Source organism: Tripterygium wilfordii, chromosome 6, assembly GCF_013401445.1.
Source record: "Tripterygium wilfordii isolate XIE 37 chromosome 6, ASM1340144v1, whole genome shotgun sequence".
In the NCBI taxonomy this organism is placed as follows: domain Eukaryota; kingdom Viridiplantae; phylum Streptophyta; class Magnoliopsida; order Celastrales; family Celastraceae; genus Tripterygium; species Tripterygium wilfordii.
This window is the reverse complement of record NC_052237.1, coordinates 3,938,413-3,960,142: the sequence shown is the minus strand read 5'-3', so window position 1 is coordinate 3,960,142 and position 21,730 is coordinate 3,938,413. Positions and strand designations below refer to the sequence as shown.

Below are 21,730 nucleotides of genomic sequence, written 5' to 3'. Positions count from 1 at the left end.
TCTCTCCGAAGCTGTCGAAGAGGGCAAGGGAAGGAATCGGTTGCAATTCTTTGCGATTTCTGGTTTTCGTTCTGGAGCATCCACCCTGTTAGGGTTCTTGACTTGGTTCCACTACGCCGAATTGCGTGATGCTTCATCTCTGAACAATTATAGTAGAGATCTGCCTGGTGCCATCACGCCGAATTCCAATAGAGAATCTGGTTCAAAATCAAAACATAGTAGAGATCTGGCTGGTGCCAAATTCCATCAAATAAAAATCTTTTCTCATTTTTTAATTAAATATACACGTTTTAAACACATTTTATTTCATTTATTTTTTTTATCAACTGGGTGATGCCAAATCAGTAGTTTCGCCGGAGTCAATACCGAAAAAATAGTTTAAGGACATAATCAAGAAAGATATGATAATCTAAGGACATATATAATATTTTAGCCAATTATTATGTGTAAATTGAAGAAAAAATGGAAAAAAATAAAAAATACAACCCGCTGTTAGCTTGGCTTCGTATTGTCTATAGAAAACACTAGACGGTCCCAATCGTCAAGATACGAAACCCTAAAAATTCGCCTCTTCCTCAAGCCTGCAGCAGCTCTTCTCAAGCGGCGTTTCTTCTGTAGTCCGGGTGAGTCATCTTCCTCATTGACCAGACGCTCTCTACTCATCATTCATCATTGTCTATGGATTTTTGTGATTTTTTGTTTTGTGTTCGCGAATAATTTATTTGTTTTTGGTTTGGATATAAATTATTATTGAATAGAATGCTAGGGCTTTAAGAACGGCATTATAGCATCATTGTCGGCGTTTAAGGTTCTCTGTCTCTTACAGGGTGAGTAATGAGGAAGCTAAAGTTCCATGAGAAGAAGCTGTTGAAGAAGGTGAACTTCCTGGAATGGAAAAGAGAAGGGGGTCATAGGGAAGCCCGGGTTATGCAACGCTATCATGTGACAGGCCGTGACGATTACAAAAAGTATAGTATACTCTTAATTGATTTTCATGTGTACTCTTGATTCTGGGGTTTGTTTTTGTTTTGGATTTAGTTAGATTAATGCATTGTTTCATTAAAACAAAATGGGGAACAGATATTCGAGTATTTGTCGGATGGTGCAGAAGTTGGTGAACATACTGAAGCAGTTGGACCCAAGAGACCCTTTTCGGGTTGAGATCACTGATTTGCTTCTACAGAAGCTGTGAGTATTGAATATAGGGTGTTAGTGCAAAGGAATTTGAAATATCAAACTGGACTTCATGCTGTTTTTCCTTGCCCCTTAATCTTTGCCTTGGCTCTCCTTTTCTGTTTCCCTTTTTAAAATATATTGAAACTAGCTTTTTGTTGTTTCTTTGTGAATAACAGCTTCGACATGGGCGTGATACCAACCAGGAAAAGTTTGGCGTTGTGTGATCGCCTCTCAGTTTCGTCCTTTTGCAGGTAATTGACGTCTGTTATAGTTGCTATTGTTACTTAAGTGATTAAGTTTTGCTAATGAGTTGTGTAATGAAAGTTAGAAATGCTACTGGATTGTGTTAATTAAGGCTCTTTTACTGTGAAAGAGTATCGTGGAAATAGTTTTTTCACATATTTCTTTAAGAAAGATGATCAACTTTTATTTTGTTTAGTCATCTACTCTTCCTTTTAGTTTTTTTTTTTTTTAAATGTGTTTTCATAGCAACCCCACCATGAACTTTCTTATCGTTCTTTATAATTACCATGCAATGCATTGATTTTATTCTTCTATTTTCGTTGTCTTTAGACGTAGGCTTTCAACTGTTTTGGTGAAGAAGCAATTTGCCGAGCACTTGAAAGAAGCTATCACATACATTGAGCAAGGACATGTTCGAGTTGGTCCTGATACAGTTACTGATCCTGCTTTTCTTGTGACAAGAAATATGGAAGACTTTGTTACTTGGGTAGATACATCTAAGATAAGGATGAAGGTGTTGGAGTACAATGACAAGCTGGACGATTATGATGTAATGAAATGAGTGCTTATGTTCTGTGAACTATGGTTATTGGCTAATGGTGGTTTTAGCGGAAACAAAAGTGATTATCCCTCCTCTTGCAAGTGATTCCTTAGCCTATAACTCTGTTGGCACTGATCCATGAAGTCTTGAAATAGTGGAAACTATCAATACTTTCTGTCTCATTTATCTGTGTAAGCAACTTTTGATATATAGTAAAGATGGTTGAGAGGAATTTCTTGTGCCAGCACTTCCTTTCAAGCCCAGTAAACATGGTAGTTTTTCCCATATTTTCTGTACATTTGAGCAAGACTTTTGTATTTATGATTTACATTTCTAGTATGACCAAAGTGGAAGGGTTTAGTACATATGCTTACTATACATTTCATAAATCAGAACATATTACTTGACATGAAAAAAGGCAGAAGTAAATGCAACAGCGAGGCCAAATTCAGGGCTTAGATTCCAATCTCAATCGTCTGAGAAAGAAAAACTTGGGAAGATATGCATAGCCTGCTCAGATTGGCTGATAATTGCAGCACTAAAAGAAATTTTACCATAAAAATACTTGAAGAACATGCCATGAAAATAAACTTCACAACACTGGGTTACCAATCTCAATCATTCAGGAGCAGCAAACAACAGCAAATTTATCAGCTGTACTTGAGGATTCAACTTGGAAATTTGAACCCTTCGCCTTTCAGGTTAACATCAATCGACTAGATGGAATGTAAATCAGAATACAGTTTTTGCACTTATTGATTTCGATCAGTATATCATATAACAATACTACTGACACTATTAACATGTACCAAAAGGGATGTTTGGTGGAAACACATGAACCAGCAGATGCACTTCTGTCTGGATACAATGGTTAAGACAATATAATATCTTCAAAACAGTGAATGAAGTTGATCATTGATACAGCTTCGAAAAGGGAAAAAGAAATTGTAACTCAAATGCCAGATGCATCGAGCAAATAATTCTGCAAATGTTGGCTGTACTTTCTTCATCTTTATTATTCACCAGAATAGGTAATTCCCTGCAAGTAAATGCACAAGAACATTCCATATTCAGAGACACGATCACTTCAATATTATTCTGAAATTAAGGTTGTAAAAATGACGAGCAGATGCAAGATGTCAAACAAACATTGTGGTGTTATCAAAACAATCTCATAGGATTTCCTTGTAAGGACGGCAGGAAATGGGGAAAACAAAATAGCACCCATCTATTCCCTTCTGAAAAGAGCATAGAATATGATTATCATTTCCAATAGGTATATAACATTGACATCAGTTTAACTAGGTACAGGCACACATGTGATCCAATGATAGGGATGTACGGATGCACCCTAGAGGTCACAAGTTCAATTCTTGGAACGGCCTCTCACATATTATGTGGGGTAAATGTCTACATACATCTTGTATGCCCCTGAACCGCCCCGCCCCGCCCCGCCCCTGAGCCTTGTGCACGAGTGTTGTTTACACATTGGTTTACTAGGCGTCCACATATGGTTATGGCCTTAAAATATCATGACACCCCTCCAGAGTAAACAAGGATACAAGGACTGAAAACAAGAAAAGCCATACAACAAGTGCTCACTTAAGAAATAGCAGAACTACTAGTGTCCCAAAAAATTGCTAGAGTAGCCTCATAGCTGTAACTTCAAGTGATTAGCCACTAGCCAGTTGTCCATGAAGAGGCCCATATTACTTGTATCTTTGTGCACAAATATCCTATTGGCTATTGTTTCTCTAACCAAATCAGCCAGCAGCGGTTACTAACAGATTGTTCTTTAGATTTGCATAGTGGGCATTGGTCAGTAGTACGAGAGTTAACCAAACAGAAAGCTTTAAAACACCATTGATCGTTTGATACTAGCGTTTTGCCTCAAAAGAATATTAATGTCAAAATGCATAAGTTGATAAATATTTTTTTTTTCGAATTTCTCGAAGAAAATTAATCTTCCAAAAAGCATGAAGAATTTAAGAAGCTACCTCCATAGCAAACCTAAGCAGCAGCCTCCAGCAATTCCTTGTCTGCACGTTCCTTGATCCTTCTCTCCAGCTCTGGCCTAAAGTGCCTTATGAGACCTTGCACAGGCCAAGCAGCAGCATCCCCCAGTGCACAAATCGTGTGCCCTTCAATCTGCTTGGTCACTTCCTGAAGCATGTCAATCTCTTCCAACTTTGCATTGCCGACCTTTAACCTCTCCATGATCATCCAAAGCCATGGTGTCCCTTCTCTGCATGGTGTGCACTGACCACAACTTTCATGCTTGTAGAAATAGGAGAGCCTGGCAATTGCATCAACAACATCAGTTGATTTATCCATCACGATTACAGCTGCAGTCCCCAGTCCTGACGTAACAGCCTTAAGTGCATCGTAATCCATCAGCACATCATCGCAAATATGCTTGGGGAGCAATGGAACAGATGAACCCCCTGGAATAACTGCCAGTAAATTGTCCCATCCACCTCGAACACCTCCACAGTGCCTCTCTATCAGCTCCTTTAGGGGTATACTCATCTCTTCTTCAACAGTGCAAGGCTTGTTCACATGACCAGACACACAAAATAGTTTTGTACCTGAATTATTCTTCCTGCCAAAACTTGCAAACCATTCTGGTCCACGCCTCAAAATGGTAGGAGAAACAGCCACTGTTTCCACATTTGTTACAGTTGTGGGACAGCCATATAACCCTGCATTAGCCGGAAAAGGAGGCTTCAACCTCGGTTTCCCCTGTTTTCCTTCTAGGCTCTCCAAAAGAGCAGTCTCTTCCCCACAAATATAAGCACCAGCACCATAATGGATATGTACGTCAAAATCATAACCAGATCCACATGCATTCTTACCCAAAAGTCCAGCTTCATAAGCCTCTTTTCTGGCTCTTTCAAGGTTCTTACGTTCGTTCACATACTCACCCCTTATGTATATGTAAGCAGCAGTAGCCCTCATTCCAACCCCAGCAATCAAACAGCCCTCCAATAATTTGTGTGGATCGTGACGCATGATTTCCCTGTCCTTACAGGTTCCAGGTTCACTTTCATCAGCATTGACAACAAGATATGAAGGACGGCCATCAGATACTTTTGGCATGAATGACCATTTAAGGCCAGATGGAAAACCAGCACCACCACGTCCGCGGAGGCCAGACTTCTTCATTTCATTAACAATCCAATCGGTACCCTTAAGTACTAAATCTTTGGTTCTGTACCAATCACCCCCGTTTCATGGCACCCTAAGAAATTGGTCATGCAACCCATACAGTTTTGTGAAAATTCTGTCCTCATCTTTAAGGCCACCAAAGTGGTTTTCCTCTGGAGGCGGGGGAGGTGGGGGAGGTTGTGGAGTGGTACCAGTTGTTGCACCTTGGGTGCTGAATGATCTGAAGCCAGCACCCCATCTCTCACTTGTGATGTCGAACCAAAGCAGCCCGCCGCAAGGCAAGAAAGCACCTTCATGAGTGCCTAAAGAAGGAAAAGAGTAAATCAATAAGTCGGGTAGAAAGATTATAAAAACAAAAGCATAAATTATATAATCCAATTAATTTAGCCTCATAAATTTAGCATTTTTTACACTACAGGTACAAAAAAAAAGGTAAACAAACTCTTGTGCACAAGGCTCTAGCAGTGGGCGGCGTCGTGGGAATAGACAGAATGTACACAGATCTTGCCCTCATAATATGTGGCGAGATTATTCACAAGAATTGAACATGTGACCTCTATGTTACACCCCTGCAACTCTACCACTAGGCCACATCTTTAGACTACATCCGCCTCAAAAATTAATAACAACATGCTCGATACTTCAAACAATCTAAGCCAGTTAGAAAAGACAACTCACTTAATAACACCAGCATGTTTTGATCTCATATAGATGTTTTTCAAGACTCTGGCAAAGCTTCCATGATTCCATCCCAAAAAAAAGAAGAGAAAGAACAAACCCTTTCTTCTTTTCGGATTTTTTTATTGTTAACAATCCTAGGTCAAACGATTCTAGGAGTCTACCACCTATATTCTCTATCTTCACTTGATCCTGCTTAATGATCCACTGTGCACCAATCCTTTGTTAATTGTCATCGTTCCATACCTCAAATCCATTCCATTTGGCCCGTCAAATATCCTACTTAAAATTTTTAAAAATTATCATAACAATGTATTCACATCACTACGTTGTTCATGTCCAACCATATTATATCTTATTATCAGAGCAACTGCTACATTGGTTGTTTCTCAATTCTTTTCACATTGATCTGTTAAATAAGACTGTCAAAAAAAATGCAATCACCAATTCACTTATTAATACACACATCACTCCTATTTTGCTCAATTTTCTCGGCACACAAATGGAAAATAACAGCGAAAAAAACTACTGCATCGGATCTAGTACAATACATGATAACCCGGAATAATGATTACCAAACAATAACGAAGCCTTAACGCAGTGAACTCAAATGTTCCCCTTAAGAAATTGCTCAACAATCGGCAGAAAAATGTGGGTGAGCGGGAGATATAAAAGCCGTACCATAGCGTGATGAATGCAACTGTGAGCTCCGATTCTTTCCCGAGAAGATTAACACGACAAATCGAGGCACGTAGAGAAGAAAGGAAGCTCTGGAGACTGGAAAATACGTATACGTCCTTAGCGAGCACCGTGCTTGTGTCGGACAGACGGTGATAATCATGTGCTGTTGAATCTTGAGGATGGTTAAAGAAGGCCTCTGCACTGTTTAGGCTTTTCCCTGACCTATACAAGATCGGCCATTTAAGAATATTGGGACTCAAGTATCAAATTAAGCCTGGCCCATTATTTTTCTTGCTCACGCCACAAGAAAACGTCTTTATATTCATTTTTTTTTCTTTCTCAAGTCACTCTCCAAGTTCTCATCAATCTGCGCAAAGCTCTCGATCACCATACCCTACACTAATCATCTTCTGACTTAGGTATTGTGTTTAATCTCTCATTTTAACGTCTATTTTATGGAACTTACAGCGTCTATTGAAAATCGCTGCCAAGATTTGGGTTTCCTAGGGTTTATGCGTAATCGTGTAATTCGATCTGTATTTAATTTTTCTTTTATATTTTACAACATCCCGTTTTGTAGGTGAGATTTCTTTTTCTACATTCACGCAGTTTGATTTTTTGGGGCTTTGGTTGTTTGTAGATCATGAAGCTTGACACCAGCGGCCTGAATCGCCTATGCTGAACTTTGGGGCGGGCAACGAAATTGTTGAGGGGATATTCGAGTGCACAGTCTGTAGAGTCTTTCGAGGTTCCCGATGTTACCAATGTGAGTTATACTGTATCTGCATTTATTTGTGAACTTGCGGTATTAGAGGAGTTTAGAACTTGCAGCTCAATTGATGCTTTTGTACCAGTTTGATGCGTTCCAAAAGGAGGCTACGCAGATGTTGAAGCATGCCAAGGGGACGACTACTCTTGCTTTTATTTTTAAAGAGGGCGTTATGGTTGCTGCTGATTCTCGAGCTAGCATGGGCGGCTATATCTGTATGTTTTTTTGTCACTTCATGTTTCGTTACTTATCTCCATCTGGTTTGTATAAGACATTCGTATTTGATATACATTGGTGTTGACTGTTGTTGTTGAATATAACCTTCAACCTTACAAGATAATGCTATTTCCTTATCTTATATTTTGTATTGTTGGTTAGGTGCGTATTGTTATTGTTTTAAGAGTTCTGTGAAGTCCTGAACATACACGAGCATACTTATGGTCTTATGCACACTCATTCTTCACTTTAGCTCATAGATATATGTTAGTTTGCAGCATTTACATGCCTTTTATTGTCACAATTTCTCCATAGCAATTCATGTTGGCAGTTGGCACACAATCATTCTTGTATCTGGGTGAGGGATTTCGGAATGATGTAGATTATAGCATTCATTTCCTGTATTTGCAGCTTCCCAGTCAGTGAAAAAAATCATCGAAATCAATCCTTACATGCTTGGTACGATGGCTGGAGGAGCTGCTGACTGTCAGTTTTGGCACAGAAATCTGGGAATTAAGGTGAGACACTTTTATAGTTTTATTCAATGTGCATCCTATGAACCAGGGTTCATCAACAACTTTTAATTTCACAAGGAATTTTTTTGTTGCGAATACTGTGGGCTAGTATTAACATTTATCATTTTAGACAATCACCTTACCTGCTGAGGACCTTGTCTACCCCAAGCATAAACCCATAAATTGTATCAGTTCTTATGTTTTTCTCTGGGAAAGAATGCCTTTGAAGTTTGAACATCATTGTTTTGTCATTGACATTGAGAAGCAATCCACAGTTGGTTAATTATGCCAATTTATTCTTACCAAAGGATCATAGCATTTTAGGTACATGTTAGTCGTGACAGAAGGCATTAAAACTACCTTGTGGGATGCACATTAAAAGCGAAGACATTAAAATTAAATTTTTTGTGGTATCGTGTTTGGTGCTATTATTCACAGAGTGACAATTACTATGAAAGGATGATGCCATGTTTTTATGTCCATTGCAATCATTAGTGGTTACATTATTCACAACCATGCTTGCAGTCCTACCAAATACACACGCACATACATGATGGCATGGCAGTCAAAGTTAGTTGATGAATAGGATGGAGAGTTTGCATGCCTTATTGTGGAGTTCTTGTTCATTTTCACATCTTCTCAAGTTGGTGAGATACATGATGTCACATTTGATTGCTCAATTTGTGAACGAACTTTGTGGAAATTGTTTGGTAGACAGTGAGTAATTTGTACATCAAAAGTACTGGATAGGTGGCTAAGCCTGGTGATATGTCATTCCCTGTTTTCCCGGCCCGTGAATATTTTTTGCCAGCCTTTGTATTTTGTGGATGTTTACCTTCCTGCCTAGGTGCATACATGTCAGCCCTGCGTGATTTCTTTGTGTGTTTATTTATCATAGGGGCTTTTGAAATCATTCTTATGTTCTCATATTTAAAAAGTGCTGACAAACAATTGTTTGGTGTAATTCAGTGCCGACTGCATGAATTGGCAAACAAGCGGAGAATATCAGATACAGGAGCATCCAAGCTTCTGGCAAACATTCTGTATTCTTATCGTGGAATGGGTCTATCTGTTGGGACTATGATTGCTGGATGGGATTGAAACGGTAATGACATATGGAAGTGGCTGGATACTTAGATTGCATATATTTTTCTTCATTCACATGAGTTTTTATCCTCTTTTGGTTTTAGGGACCTGGACTATATTATGTGGATAGTGAAGGAGGAAGGCTTAAAGGAATGCGATTCTCTGTTGGATCTGGTTCTCCATATGCTTATGGTGTACTTGATAATGGGTGTGTTTTAGTTCCCTTTCTATTCATTTTCTATAAGGTCCGTTACTATATCTTAGCCATAGTCTCACAAATGAATTTCTCAGCCCACCCTTGAGATTCTTTTGTGGAAACAAAATGGCATGCAGAAAAAGAGCAACAAGAATGCAATGTAAATAGGTTTTCAAAGAAAATGAAACGGAAGAGAAAACTGGTAGAATGAAAAATAGTAAGGAACACTTATTATAAGTGAATGTTTTGAAGTCGTAAAGATTATGTCCAAGCATGTTGGAGAAAGTTTTAGCTTTTGAGATTTGCCTGATTAACTTGTTGGAGTAGGAGTAGTTTGAAGTTTTCATGCCACAGGAATCTGTGTAATTGCCACAAGGCATTGTATAATTTGGTTGTGTGCTGCAACTTGTACAAGATGTTTGATAGGTTGTTCCATGGTTGGTGCATGATGAAAATATTGGGACAGTGGGTCTGTAGGACGGAACCTTACAGAATCAACGGACTTACCTACTCTATCAAGTTTTTGGAAATTGTTAATCATCTGTGATTGTGTCTTCTCCAACTTGTAACTTAATCTTCCCTCATTCTGTGCTTCTTGTTTCCGTTAGAGGATGGAGTTGTGCTTGTTTATCTTTGTTTGGTCGGTCATTTCTAATTATAGATTGTAGTTTTCCTTTTCTTCTTTTTCAAATTATCTACACCTCATAGTCAATAAGTCCACTGACTAGTGGGATGTATACCAGGTATCAATATGACATGTCAGTTGAAGAAGCTGCAGAGTTGGCTAGAAGAGCCATTTACCATGCAACCTTCCGAGATGGAGCTAGTGGGGTGGAGTTGCAAGCGGTACTCTTTCTCTTCTCTCTCCCAATCCCCCCACATGTGTGTGTGTGTGTGGGTGTGGAAAGTGGGGTGCTGCATTGCTGACTTGTGTGTCTGTGCTTGCTTTCAATGCTTACTTTGGTTTGTCTTTGGTTTTTTATTAGTTTATTCATGTGGACCAAATGGCTGGAAGAAGCTATCAGGTGATGATGTTGGAGAACTCCACTACAAATACTATCCAGTCACACCGGGTACGGTGGAGCAAGAAATGACCGAAGTTGCTGGGGCATGAGGGTTTCGCTTAATTTAGACCAGGTTTAAGACCTTCCTCCTTTCCTTTGTAGCAATGGAAGAGTTGTTTTTTCTTTTAGATTATGTATAATGTGCTTATTTCAAAAACTGTTTATTTGTAGCTCTGGGTTTCTGTCCATGTTGAGAACCTTACCGCTATTATCTTAAGACCATGGGAATACAATGCTAGGAGGCATTTCTTTTTTTACTGAAGTCTCAGTATGCTTGAGCAAGCTCTACTCTGGAGACACATGATAAATTCATATGCCCTTTTCTGATCGTGTGATATATTATGTGAACACTTATGCTTCATTACTGTTAAGGGTAGCTGGTGGTAAGCCTTTTTTCCTTGGGTAATTGCTTGGATTTGAGTTGCATGACTGTTGAGGCGAGTGGTCTTATCATCAAAGAACATCTTACTTGTGCAATTGTAATTGTTGAGAATCAGGCAAGCATGTTTAATTGTTAACAAAAGATCCTAAAACTAGACTCGTGGGTTTTGACACTGGAGGGTCTGAGTAGTTCAGGTGGGGTCTGGTACTGATTGGGTTCTCTGTTTATGGTTATATGTGGTTTTCTGTGTCAATGATGTTATTAAATTTGAGAGAAGTGAAAATATTCCAATGCTCCAAAGAAAGCTTGGATGAACCCTTCGAGAGTTGGGGATGATGAATATCTAAGCCTTTGATCAAATCCTTGAGCAGCCATAGCATTAGGGCACAATCATGAGGCGTTTTTGATAGGCTCGTTTTGAATGTTATAATGAGGTGAGGTTCCTCAAGGGAAGGTACCAAGACCCATTGTTAACTCTCCTAATTAGGAAAAGCCAACAGCTGATGTGAATGAATTTCTATGGAACAGGGTGGTTATTGAAAGAATCTTATAATGAATTATCAAAAACCGAGTAGATGAAAATGCGGACAATGGATTGAAAATGGCGGAATGTGGCGATGAGGTAGTATTGTTTTCTGTCCCGACTTCAAATCCGAAGACAACCTTGAGGTACTTTCCCATTATGTTTCTCTTAGAGCCTCTAGTGTTCTGGTAAGGGTGCTGTGATCTGTGTGTTGATGAAAAACTAATGTTGTTATGGATGAGACCCATGACACGTCAGTTGCATCCCTTCAATATAAAGGAAGCTAATTGATTATGTTTTGAACCACTTGGACTGTTGCCTTCTTTAGGACATTTCCAAATTGTGGCTTTCTTAGAAAACCTAGCGACTGCTTAATGCTGATTAAGGAAGAAAAAATACGAACACGGGACGGGTTGTTGATTTTTAGTGACTCCCTAGATATATTTAAACATGCTAAGCTTAGAGATATGTATTATAGTATTAATTTTGAGTGGGATCAAGATTAAAGACATTAAGCTGTCAAGTGCACAGCCTCCTTTCCTTCCCCCTTTCTCTCTCTATTTCCACTTTTTTTTAGTGACTCCCAAGATCTCTCTGCTCTTGGTTAGCTTCTAAGCATGCTTTCATGATTGAGAGAGATTTAATCATTATACTTCTTTCATCACTAAGAAGATTGGATCATATAATGTTCACAAGTCTGTTGGAGACAGTGCATGAAAATGTGAAACAGAAGGGTCAAATGAGAGTAGTAATGTTATTGTAGTGCTTGAAAGTGTTGTCAGTTACTGGAGAGTGATTTCCATTGAAGGAAACTGCTTCCCCCTTTGAGTAAAATTCATCAGCAAGAAACCTTAGAGTTTACATGGTGAATTCACATCGTCAAATTATGATGGTTAGCTTGAAACCAAGGCACTGTTTTTCTATCATTTGATGATGAAGTTGAATTCAAGAAGTAGAACTTCAGAATTGTAATTAAGATCTGGATCATAGTTTTTAACACCAACCATGTATCGAACAGTCTAGGTTGAAAGTTTAAGGTTTTTGAAATTCAATCGGTACGATAATCACGTTGGACAATTGAAATACAATATCCATGTTGCTCTGTTAAACTCTTTATGTATAATTTTTGCTTAGTTTAATTGAATATAGCTAAATCGTACTAATCATTTGCCAATCCTATTATGTAGGACATGGTATTTAAAAATTATGGTTGCATTATATGATTCTTAGAGACGTAATGAGATGGAGTATTATTATGCACGTTTTATCATTTATTATTATGATTATGGCTTATCACTGATCACACAGTTACTAGTGGTTGTAGTGTGTTGTCCGAACAAGTATTGGTTACTAGTATCCTGTATTTATCAATCATAACGTATTTAAGACATTTCTATTACCACTAATGAGAGATGGCTCGGGGAAAATCCTATTGATTGCGGCTTTCTTCAGACCTACGGGAAAAGCAGGGAAAAAAAACACTAAGACTAATAGTAATATATGACTTGTATTGGTATTTGAAGAGAGACCGATCTAGGTAGATTTTTTAACATCAAATAAAAAGGTGAGAAGTGAGGTGAGTATTATGTGGTGTTGTGCCTAAATTGTACAGACATTCCAACTACAACTGATTTCCAAGCAAACCATTTCTGGGTTACACTAACTTGGTTTTTCTCTGCAGGGTCATATCCATTTTTGCAGCAACCGGCACATGAGAGTACATGAACAATTTTTTTGCTTGAAGTGTAGGCAAATTTTGGCTTCTATGCTTTAGAACTAAAACACCATTATTCTCCAATTCCATATAAATATATTCTTAAAAAATTACGAAAAATGGAAGATAAAAAATACAAGATTTTAAATTTAATTATGTTTTTTTTTAAAAAAATTCATAAAAAAGATATACAAAATATAAACTGTTCTGAACAGTTCGATGGCAAATTGTATAATATATTACACCTCTCTTTTTTTTCGTTCAAAGGAAGGTTCAAATCTTATATATTTTCCATTTTTATTTTTCGTAATTTTCCTTACTTCATAAATAAAAACTTCCAATTAAAAATAAAAGCTAAATGCGCACAAGATATAGCCTATCATTGATTCCCAAAAGGATAATGCTTGAGACTTCAAAAAAATGATCCCAAAAGACCTCCATTTAATGTAGAGTGTTAGATGTGAAATAAGCCCTACATGTTTTTTTTTTAACCCATGACTATTTTAATATCACATAAATTTAAGAAACTCTTGATATCATATTTTGGGGTTTCTAACATTGTAATTCACAAAAAGCCAACGCGTTCAAATTCACTTGGCTTTTGTCTTGCTTTTCTTCTACCCCCAGTCTCCCCCCATCAACCGTTAATCCCCCTCTACTTTTGGCGGGAGGAGGGTCCCACCTCCAATTGAAATCTCGTCCTTCTTAAGTCTCTTTCACTCGCATAAAAGCCCCCCTTCTCTTTCCCCCTACTCCCCTCCACCTCCACCTGTAAATGCACGTCCGCCATTTCTAATCACAGTCGCAATGAAGAGAAACAGAGACCTCTTGTTCCTATTTCTCTACGTCCTCTACTTCTTTAACTTCCAGAATCACAAGTTCGTGCTCTCTCTTACTCCTGACGGCTTATCTCTACTGTCTCTTAAATCAGCCGTTGATCAGCCATCTGACCCCTCTCCTCTCTCCGACTGGAACCAGAACGACGCCACACCGTGCCGCTGGACTGGGGTTTCCTGCATGAACATTACTGGATTCCCGGACCCTCGCGTGGTTGGTATAGCCATCACAGGGAAGAATCTCCGGGGGTATATTCCGTCTGAATTGGGGTCTTTAGTGTATCTCAGGAGGCTAAACCTTCATAACAATAATTTCTACGGCTCGATTCCGGTTCAGCTCTTCAATGCGACGTCGCTTCATAGTATCTTTCTCTACGGTAACAATTTATCAGGTTCGCTTCCTCCTTCGATCTGCAACATCCCTCGACTGCAAAACCTTGACCTCTCCAATAATTCGTTCTCTGGTTCTATACCTTCGGAGTTAAGGAATTGTAGGCAGTTGCAGCGGCTGATTTTGGCGAGGAATAAGTTTTCTGGTGAAATTCCGGCGGGGATTTGGCCTGAACTCGATAATTTAGTTCAGCTCGATCTTTCTGCAAATGAGCTCCGTGGATCGATCCCGAACGATCTCGGTGAACTGACGTCTCTCTCTGGTACTCTGAATCTGTCCTTCAACCATCTCTCAGGTAGAATTCCAAAATCGCTGGGAAATCTGCCGGTAACGGTGAGTTTTGACCTACGAAACAATAATTTAAGTGGCGAAATACCTCGAACGGGGTCGTTCGCTAACCAAGGACCAACAGCTTTTCTCAGCAATCCATCGCTATGCGGGTTCCCTCTTCAAAAACCTTGCCGCGAGTCTACAGAAACCTCGCCAGGAAGCCAGAGTTCATCGCCTGTGTCTGGTAGCAGTCCGAAGAAAGGGCTGAGTCCTGGCGTGATCATACTAATCTCAGTAGCTGACGCCACCGGCGTAGCCTTCATCGGTCTGATCATTGTCTACATCTACTGGAAAAAGAAAGACGATTCGACCGGATGTAGCTGCACTAATAAAAGCAAGTTCGGTGGTAGCGAGAAATCCACTGCGTGTTTACTCTGTTCTTGCGTCAATGGCTTCCGAAACGAAGATTCCGAGCCGGAAGATCCAGAGAAAAGTAAGGGAGAAGGGGAACTGGTGGCCATTGACAAGGGTTTCACGTTTGAGCTTGATGAGTTGTTTAGAGCATCTGCTTACGTACTGGGCAAGAGTGGGCTGGGGATTGTGTACAAAGTGGTGCTCGGTAATGGAATTCCGGTGGCGGTTAGGAGGCTCGGGGAAGGCGGCGAGCAGCGGTACAAGGAATTTGTGGCGGAGGTGCAGGCGATTGGGAAGGTCAAGCACCCTAATGTGGTGATGTTGAGGGCTTATTATTGGGCTCCAGAGGAGAAGCTCCTTATTAGTGATTTTATCTCTAATGGCAACTTGGCTAATACTCTTCGAGGTCAGTTTCTATTTTTCATTTTTATTAATTTGATTTAAATTCTTCTCATTATTTTTTTCCAAAAAAAGCTACATCTCTGTTTTGTTTTTAGAATATATTATTTACGACTTCACGCCAAGTTAAAAAGAAAAAATAAAATAAAAATAGTTTGACCAGTACCTAGATCGTGAATTTAATCTATGGGCGTGGAGGATTTTAACTATTCCTCTAGGACTTGTAATAAAATAACTCATCATATATGACTAGAAATTCCAAAAGTTGGGATGTTCTTCGGATTTGGCTAGAAGAATACTCATATTATATTTATATCTCCTTAAACTGTTATCATTTACCAATTCAATAAATGCGTTGTCTCTCCGAACATTGAGTGGACTTGCGGTGCAAGTTATGATTTGGTTTCACTGTTGGGTTGCATGTTAACATGCCCCCTACAGGTCATGATTTGTGACACGCACTGGCCCTCAGCCGCTACTTTTGGGGACCCGGGGAGCTATAGTAATAAGCTTCCGTTGGTGCCTGTACTCCAGAAAATGCGAGGACTTACAGTTTCACCCAAAATATTGCCAAAGATTGGTTGAAATGTAGTTCACCAAAGTAGAAAGAAAAAAAAGAAGGGAAACATGAATGTCGACATTGCATGGCATGTCGTTGAGAATAGGAATTGAATAAGAAAAACTTTGAAACAAGTTGGAATATATAGTTTTGGAAAGGTTTGGTTGACTTGAGGCTTTTGTAGATCTAGATATTATTAGATGACTTATCATGGGGACTGGTATGGGATGGTAATAAGTTGGGGTTTGAGCAATTCGAGATCTTTAATCGAATGAGTGATGGCTAAGAGGACTGTGACCCACCAAAACTCGAAAGGCATAGATAATCTTATCTTTGTGATCTTTATGAATTATGACCCTTTATATACACTGTCTTGTCATTTGACATTTGCATGTGGAAGTTGAAGGGGCAAGCTTCATGGACCATTTTCAATATTTTAGAGAAGTTTGTTTTCAATTTGAAGTGAACTTCACGTTTCTTGCCTTCTTTGGTCACCCTCCAAGCAAATACCGTAAATTTTGTGTCCCTTTCCGCATTTTTCTTTGACTAGGTGGGACACAGTTGGTCTTTCTTGTTATTGTCACTAGACCCATGTCTAATTACCTTGGTCCCACAAGTCTGATTAAAGACTTGGGCAAATATAGGTGAGACCTGAATGTAAAGACTGAAGAGGACATGACTCTGCAGTGTGGCTATGCTAATTTGCCAGCAACACATAACACAGAGACTCGAATTTCTCTGGTTTCCCCAGCTGTTGTGCTGAATTTAAGGTGAATTCAGTGGAAACAATTTTCTATACCGTATTAGTGAAGAGAAATGTGCCATCCCCATGAAGTTAATTTCTTGTATCTTGCCATGTGTGAGTCGTGACAGCAACAAATAGTTGGATCAGTTATAGTTTTTAAGATTGTGAATTGGGTTTTATGAGGTCAAATTCTCTAATTGTATTCTAGATTTCAAGGGTATGGTATGTGCTTATTGATTACTGAGTTTTTTTTATTATTACAGGTAAAGGTGGTCAGGCATCATCAAGTCTGTCATGGTCGACAAGGCTGAGAATCGCCAAGGGAACAGCCAGAGGCTTAGCCTACCTCCACGAATGCAGTCCAAGAAAGTTTGTTCATGGAGGCATTAAACCCTCCAACATCCTCCTTGACAATGAATTCCAGCCTCACGTTTCTGATTTTGGTCTCAGTCGACTCATTGCCATTACAGGCAACAATCCTTCCTCTTCAGGTGGCTTCATTGGTGGAGCACTGCCTTATCTGAACCCAATCCAAACAGAGATAACCAACAACTACAGAGCACCAGAGGCTCGAGTTCCCGGTAGTCGCCCAACCCAGAAATGGGATATCTACTCATTTGGAGTCGTCTTGCTTGAATTGCTAACTGGAAAATCTCCAGAGCTTTCACCAACCACATCAACTTCTTCAGTAGAAATACCTGACCTTGTTAAGTGGGTGAGGAAGGGACTTGAAGAGGAGAATCCATTGTCAGATATGGCGGATCCTATTCTGCTCCAACAAGTGCATGCCAAGAAGGAAGTGTTGGCAGTTTTTCATATTGCCCTTGCTTGTGCTGAAGCAGACCCTGAAATCAGGCCTAGAATGAAAACTGTCTCTGAAAATCTTGACAGAGTTGGCACATGAGAGAGAGAGAGAGAGTCATAGTTATATCATAAAGATCTAAAAGATTCTATGGAATGTCCAATTTTTCCAGATTTTTGCATTGGATGTTCTGTTCCTGCAGGGATCAACTTTGAATTCCAACAATCATGAAATCAGGTCCAAATTTTTGAGGGAGGGATGCAAATTCTTGTGGCATCATTTGGGAGGAATACACCTCTTTTTTTAAGTCTAGCATGGAAGTAGCTGCATCTGTAATTTGATTATCTATATTCTTTCGATAAGATGGGAATGTGATGTAATAAAATTGTTGCCTAGTTCTCGCACTGAATTTGGATTGCTGACCCAATAAAGCTCGATCTATTGATATTCTGGCTTGCATCTATTCTTTGCAACTCGCAAGAGCCTCCCAACATGCCTGACATTGTGAAGAATGAGACCAAAAAACAGCAGCAAACCCTTATTGCAGAACAGGAAATAGCCAAATAGGGGTTACCTGCACTCATCTTCCAAAAAGTTACAAGTGTAAAGAACAGAAGAATACACTCCTGTTCAGCTGCAGAAACAAATTATTAATGAAAAGAGGGTCAAATTAAATTCCAATCAGCTATGATACCATTGCAAACGAAAATATCAGATCTAAAGATAACACGACCTGCTCAACTTTTACTTCCACAGGCAACTGTGGCTTAGTACTACTGCCTCATTGAAATCTCTCTTAACTGACAAACATAATGGATATATATGTATCTATTAATCAGCAAAGATCTGACAAACAGCATATGAACATATCAAATGGCTCAAACCACAACCACACAAGGAATAGATAATCCACAATTGTTTGAAACACAAACTCATGCAATGGTCAGCAATTTCTATAGGAACAAACATCTAAGGCTCAAAAAAAAAGAAGAAAGCAAATTACTTGTGTCAATATGGTCACCTGAAGTTCATTTTAAGTGAAACACATGATTTAACAGCCCCCCACCAGCCCATGACTAAAAAGGAAAAAGAGCAAAACAGAGATATACATAACAAACTGGGTGATATAGTGTATGTTAATCACAGAGAGCTTTACCTATTAAGAGTAGTGAGCAGAGAGCAACCAAAAGAAAGGAGAGGAATTGTTGCTATCCAGCTACAATCCTACACAAGATCAAATTTACAAATAGAGAGTAGCATTTGATTGAAAGAAAAATAACTGTAATTATAATTCTCTACCTCCTCAAATTAGTGCCATTGATCTGACACGGAACTTGTGGAATCCATAAGACCTATGAGCCACAGCAAACGAAGCAAAAAAGTCATTTTACCAGCAACATACATCAAGTATGATGGAAAGGCAAAAGCAATAAAAGGAGATATGATTTGGAAAATCAAAAGCAAATAAAAGGAGAAAAAATTCATCCCTGCACAATTTTCAGCCAAGAGGTCGAAATCCACCATAAATTTACTCTCAACCACTGTATTCAACAGGACCGCCTGTTCCTTTGACATCAACCGTGAAGTTATATTCCTGATCACAACCCAGATATGAATCACACATAAAATAGAGCGTGTAAGACTTCCTTCCGGCTTCAGCAGGAGCAGCAAACTCAAGCTTCACCTTTGACTTCCTCTGAAGGGACACCCTCTTGATGGCTAGCAACTGATTGCTCTTGACATCACCAACAACAAGCCACCATCCTTCTTCTTTGGCTTTGGGATATCTGGGAGCATCCACTGGCCCAACCCCTGCCTTTCCCTCCATATCCCGTTCAAGAGTGACCTGCAATGTTATATCGTCTCCAGCCCCCACATTCTGACCATCAAGCACCTCATATGACATATCGATGTTCGGAAACTGGTTGCAGAACTTTGCGATGTCCAGTAGCTGTGAATCAGTCATCGGCAAGAGTTCACGCCTCTCATTGTCTTCCATCTCCACCAAATCAAACACCGTCTCTATTTTCTTTCCAGGGTTCTCTTGGCACCTCTTGGCCCACTCCTTTGTGAAGTGTGGATGTTGCAAAAGCATGGAATCCCGCTCCCACATGCCTTGTGTTACCATTTGGCTCACTTCCATTGCCAGAAGAGCAAGACTCAGCCAGCCATTACTCGAAATAACATAGACCATTGCTTGAAGCAATCTACTAGCAGAGAGGAGAACCTCTCTTTGGTCCAGTGCCAAGTTCCCCCCAACATGTTGCCTTGAGAAGTGGGCTTGAAGCAGGGCATTTGCCTTCACATGTGGATCTATGACTCGAGGATTTTCAAAGGAAAATCTGTGGTGGTTGATTAGTCTTCGAACAACTTCTTCTTCCCCAGGTCGAATTGGGAGTAGAGCATACTCAGAAGCTGGAGCCAAAATCTCCAAGAGACCCTTCATCTTCGCTTTGGAAGTTAAAGAACTGAAACGCTCAATGGTGGTATAACTGATATAATAGTAATATGCTATCATCCCAAGATCCAGAGGAGAAAGGTCCATGTCATCCTCAATGGCAACACACTTACATGCTCCCAAATCACTCAATGTGTTCTCAACAAGCTCGGAAAGATGATCAGAAAGATGCCTGTGACTCACTCCCTGTAGGTTGTAGTAGTTTGGATTTTGTGTGAGTCTCCTATACATAAAAGTCCAGGTAAGGTAATCAACAGCATCCTGCTTGTTCTCGATAACTCCAGCCACAACTTCTGCATTAAAATTATCATGGAGAAAATGGTGCAAATGGCTTTCCACAGGGAACGCTTCATACAAGAACTTCTTGTAGTAGTCCTTCCAAGGAGCATGGCAAAGGATGACACATTTCCCAGAATCATCTAGCAGAGGTCGACTGGCATGGCCCATCATCTGTAGCAGGTCTGTAACTGGGTAATCTGTGAGAGAATTTTCACGCCCACCATAATATTGAGTCCCCATCACCACCACCAAATGTGCTGCTAATGGCACTCCCCAACACATTGAACTGCTCATAACACAAACCTGAATCCACCCAGCTTCAAATAACTGCGACACAACCTCTTGATCCAAACTGCTCAAACCCTCATGCAAGTAACCGACTCCATGACGTAAAGTCTCTCAACATTTCTTCATGAGTTCTGCTGACAAAAGGCTCCAGCTCTTTAAAAGACCGCAAAAGAAAAGCCGGTGTATCCATGCCATCAACATTTGAATACGTCATCAGGTCCACAGCAGTGAGCCGAACATGCTTTCTCGTAGTAACAAACACAATGGCTGGCTTTCTATTCTTCGCATGTTGCACTATTGCATTATATGTAGGTTTTCTCATTGCTTGCATCCTTGCTTCAAAATTGGCAATATCCACTCCCTGAATGTGTATTTCCAGGGGAACCGGCAGAACACCTGGCTGGAAATTGAAAAGTCCATGTGAGGTTGCCCCTATCCATTCCCCAAGATCCTTGGCATTTGCAAGAGAAGTTGACAAAGCTACAATTCTGATCTTATTCTCTACCTGACTTGCAATGTATCTCATCCTAGAAACAATCACCTCCAGCACAGGTCCACCTTGACCTCCAATCAAGTGGAGTTCATCAATTATAAAGAGGGTAACCTGCTGAACATACTTCCCTTGCTTCCAACGGCAGGACAAAGCATCCCATTTCTCCGGAGTACTAATGATAATTTGCCCCCTCTCAAGTAGTTTCATGTCCAAGGTAGTTTCCCCAGTTAATCGAACCACCTGCAATCCCAGACCCTAGCCAAACTTTCTCTCCCAATCACGATAGCGTTCCTTGGCAATAGCTTCAAGAGGAGCAATATACACAGCACGCATAACACTCTCCGGTCCCTTCTGATGATTCCGCAATATGGCAAACTCTGCACATATGGTTTTACCACTCCCTGTTGGGGCAGCAACCAATACATTGTCATCTGTATTATACAACACAGTGGAGACCTGAGTCTGGACAGGATTAAAGTGTTTGAAGTCTTGGTAAATAGCTTCATATGGTGGATATCTTAATGCTGTCACAGGCAGAGGCTGCAAGTCCAATAGCTCTGTTGGGGGAGGATACTTTTCAGGTAAAATAAGGTACCTGAACGAAACAGGCAAAAAAGTTTGCGAACCAATCCACTTATCTGACACAATGTGAACGAAATACTGAGGGGGTTAAGGGTTCAGACATGGGCACTGTGAAATTCAATGTGTGGTCTTCATCAATGTACTGCTTCTTCAGCATGAAATACTCATTATGAAGAATATTTTCCCCATTGTTGTCCTCCACAATGACCCAGAAAGGCTCGACATACCCGTGAACTTTGTCCTCCCACTGAAAATCTGGGGT

General features: G+C 39.9%; 2 protein-coding genes and 3 pseudogenes across 2 annotated transcripts; 3 read left to right on the top strand and 2 right to left on the bottom strand.

Moving 5' to 3' along the window:
- Positions 1-480: 480 nt before the first annotated feature.
- LOC120000457 (U3 small nucleolar ribonucleoprotein protein IMP3-like) lies at positions 481-2,299 on the top strand. The gene is made up of 5 exons (XM_038848546.1): positions 481-623; positions 827-968; positions 1,081-1,188; positions 1,353-1,427; positions 1,750-2,299. Exons 2-5 carry the CDS (start codon positions 835-837, stop codon positions 1,979-1,981), a joined length of 549 nt encoding a protein of 182 aa, XP_038704474.1. The 5' UTR covers positions 481-623; positions 827-834; the 3' UTR covers positions 1,982-2,299.
- A 389-nt stretch (positions 2,300-2,688) lies between these two features.
- On the bottom strand, positions 2,689-7,055 carry LOC120000614 (annotated as a pseudogene).
- Positions 7,056-7,130: 75 nt separating this feature from the next.
- LOC120000425 lies at positions 7,131-10,851 on the top strand (annotated as a pseudogene).
- A 2,475-nt stretch (positions 10,852-13,326) lies between these two features.
- Positions 13,327-17,813, top strand: LOC119999776 (receptor protein kinase-like protein ZAR1). Its single transcript, XM_038847521.1, has 2 exons — positions 13,327-15,269; positions 16,830-17,813. The coding sequence occupies exons 1-2, from the start codon at positions 13,760-13,762 to the stop codon at positions 17,468-17,470; spliced, it is 2,151 nt and encodes a 716-aa protein (XP_038703449.1). The 5' UTR covers positions 13,327-13,759; the 3' UTR covers positions 17,471-17,813.
- A 289-nt stretch (positions 17,814-18,102) lies between these two features.
- Positions 18,103-21,730, bottom strand: LOC120000236 (annotated as a pseudogene).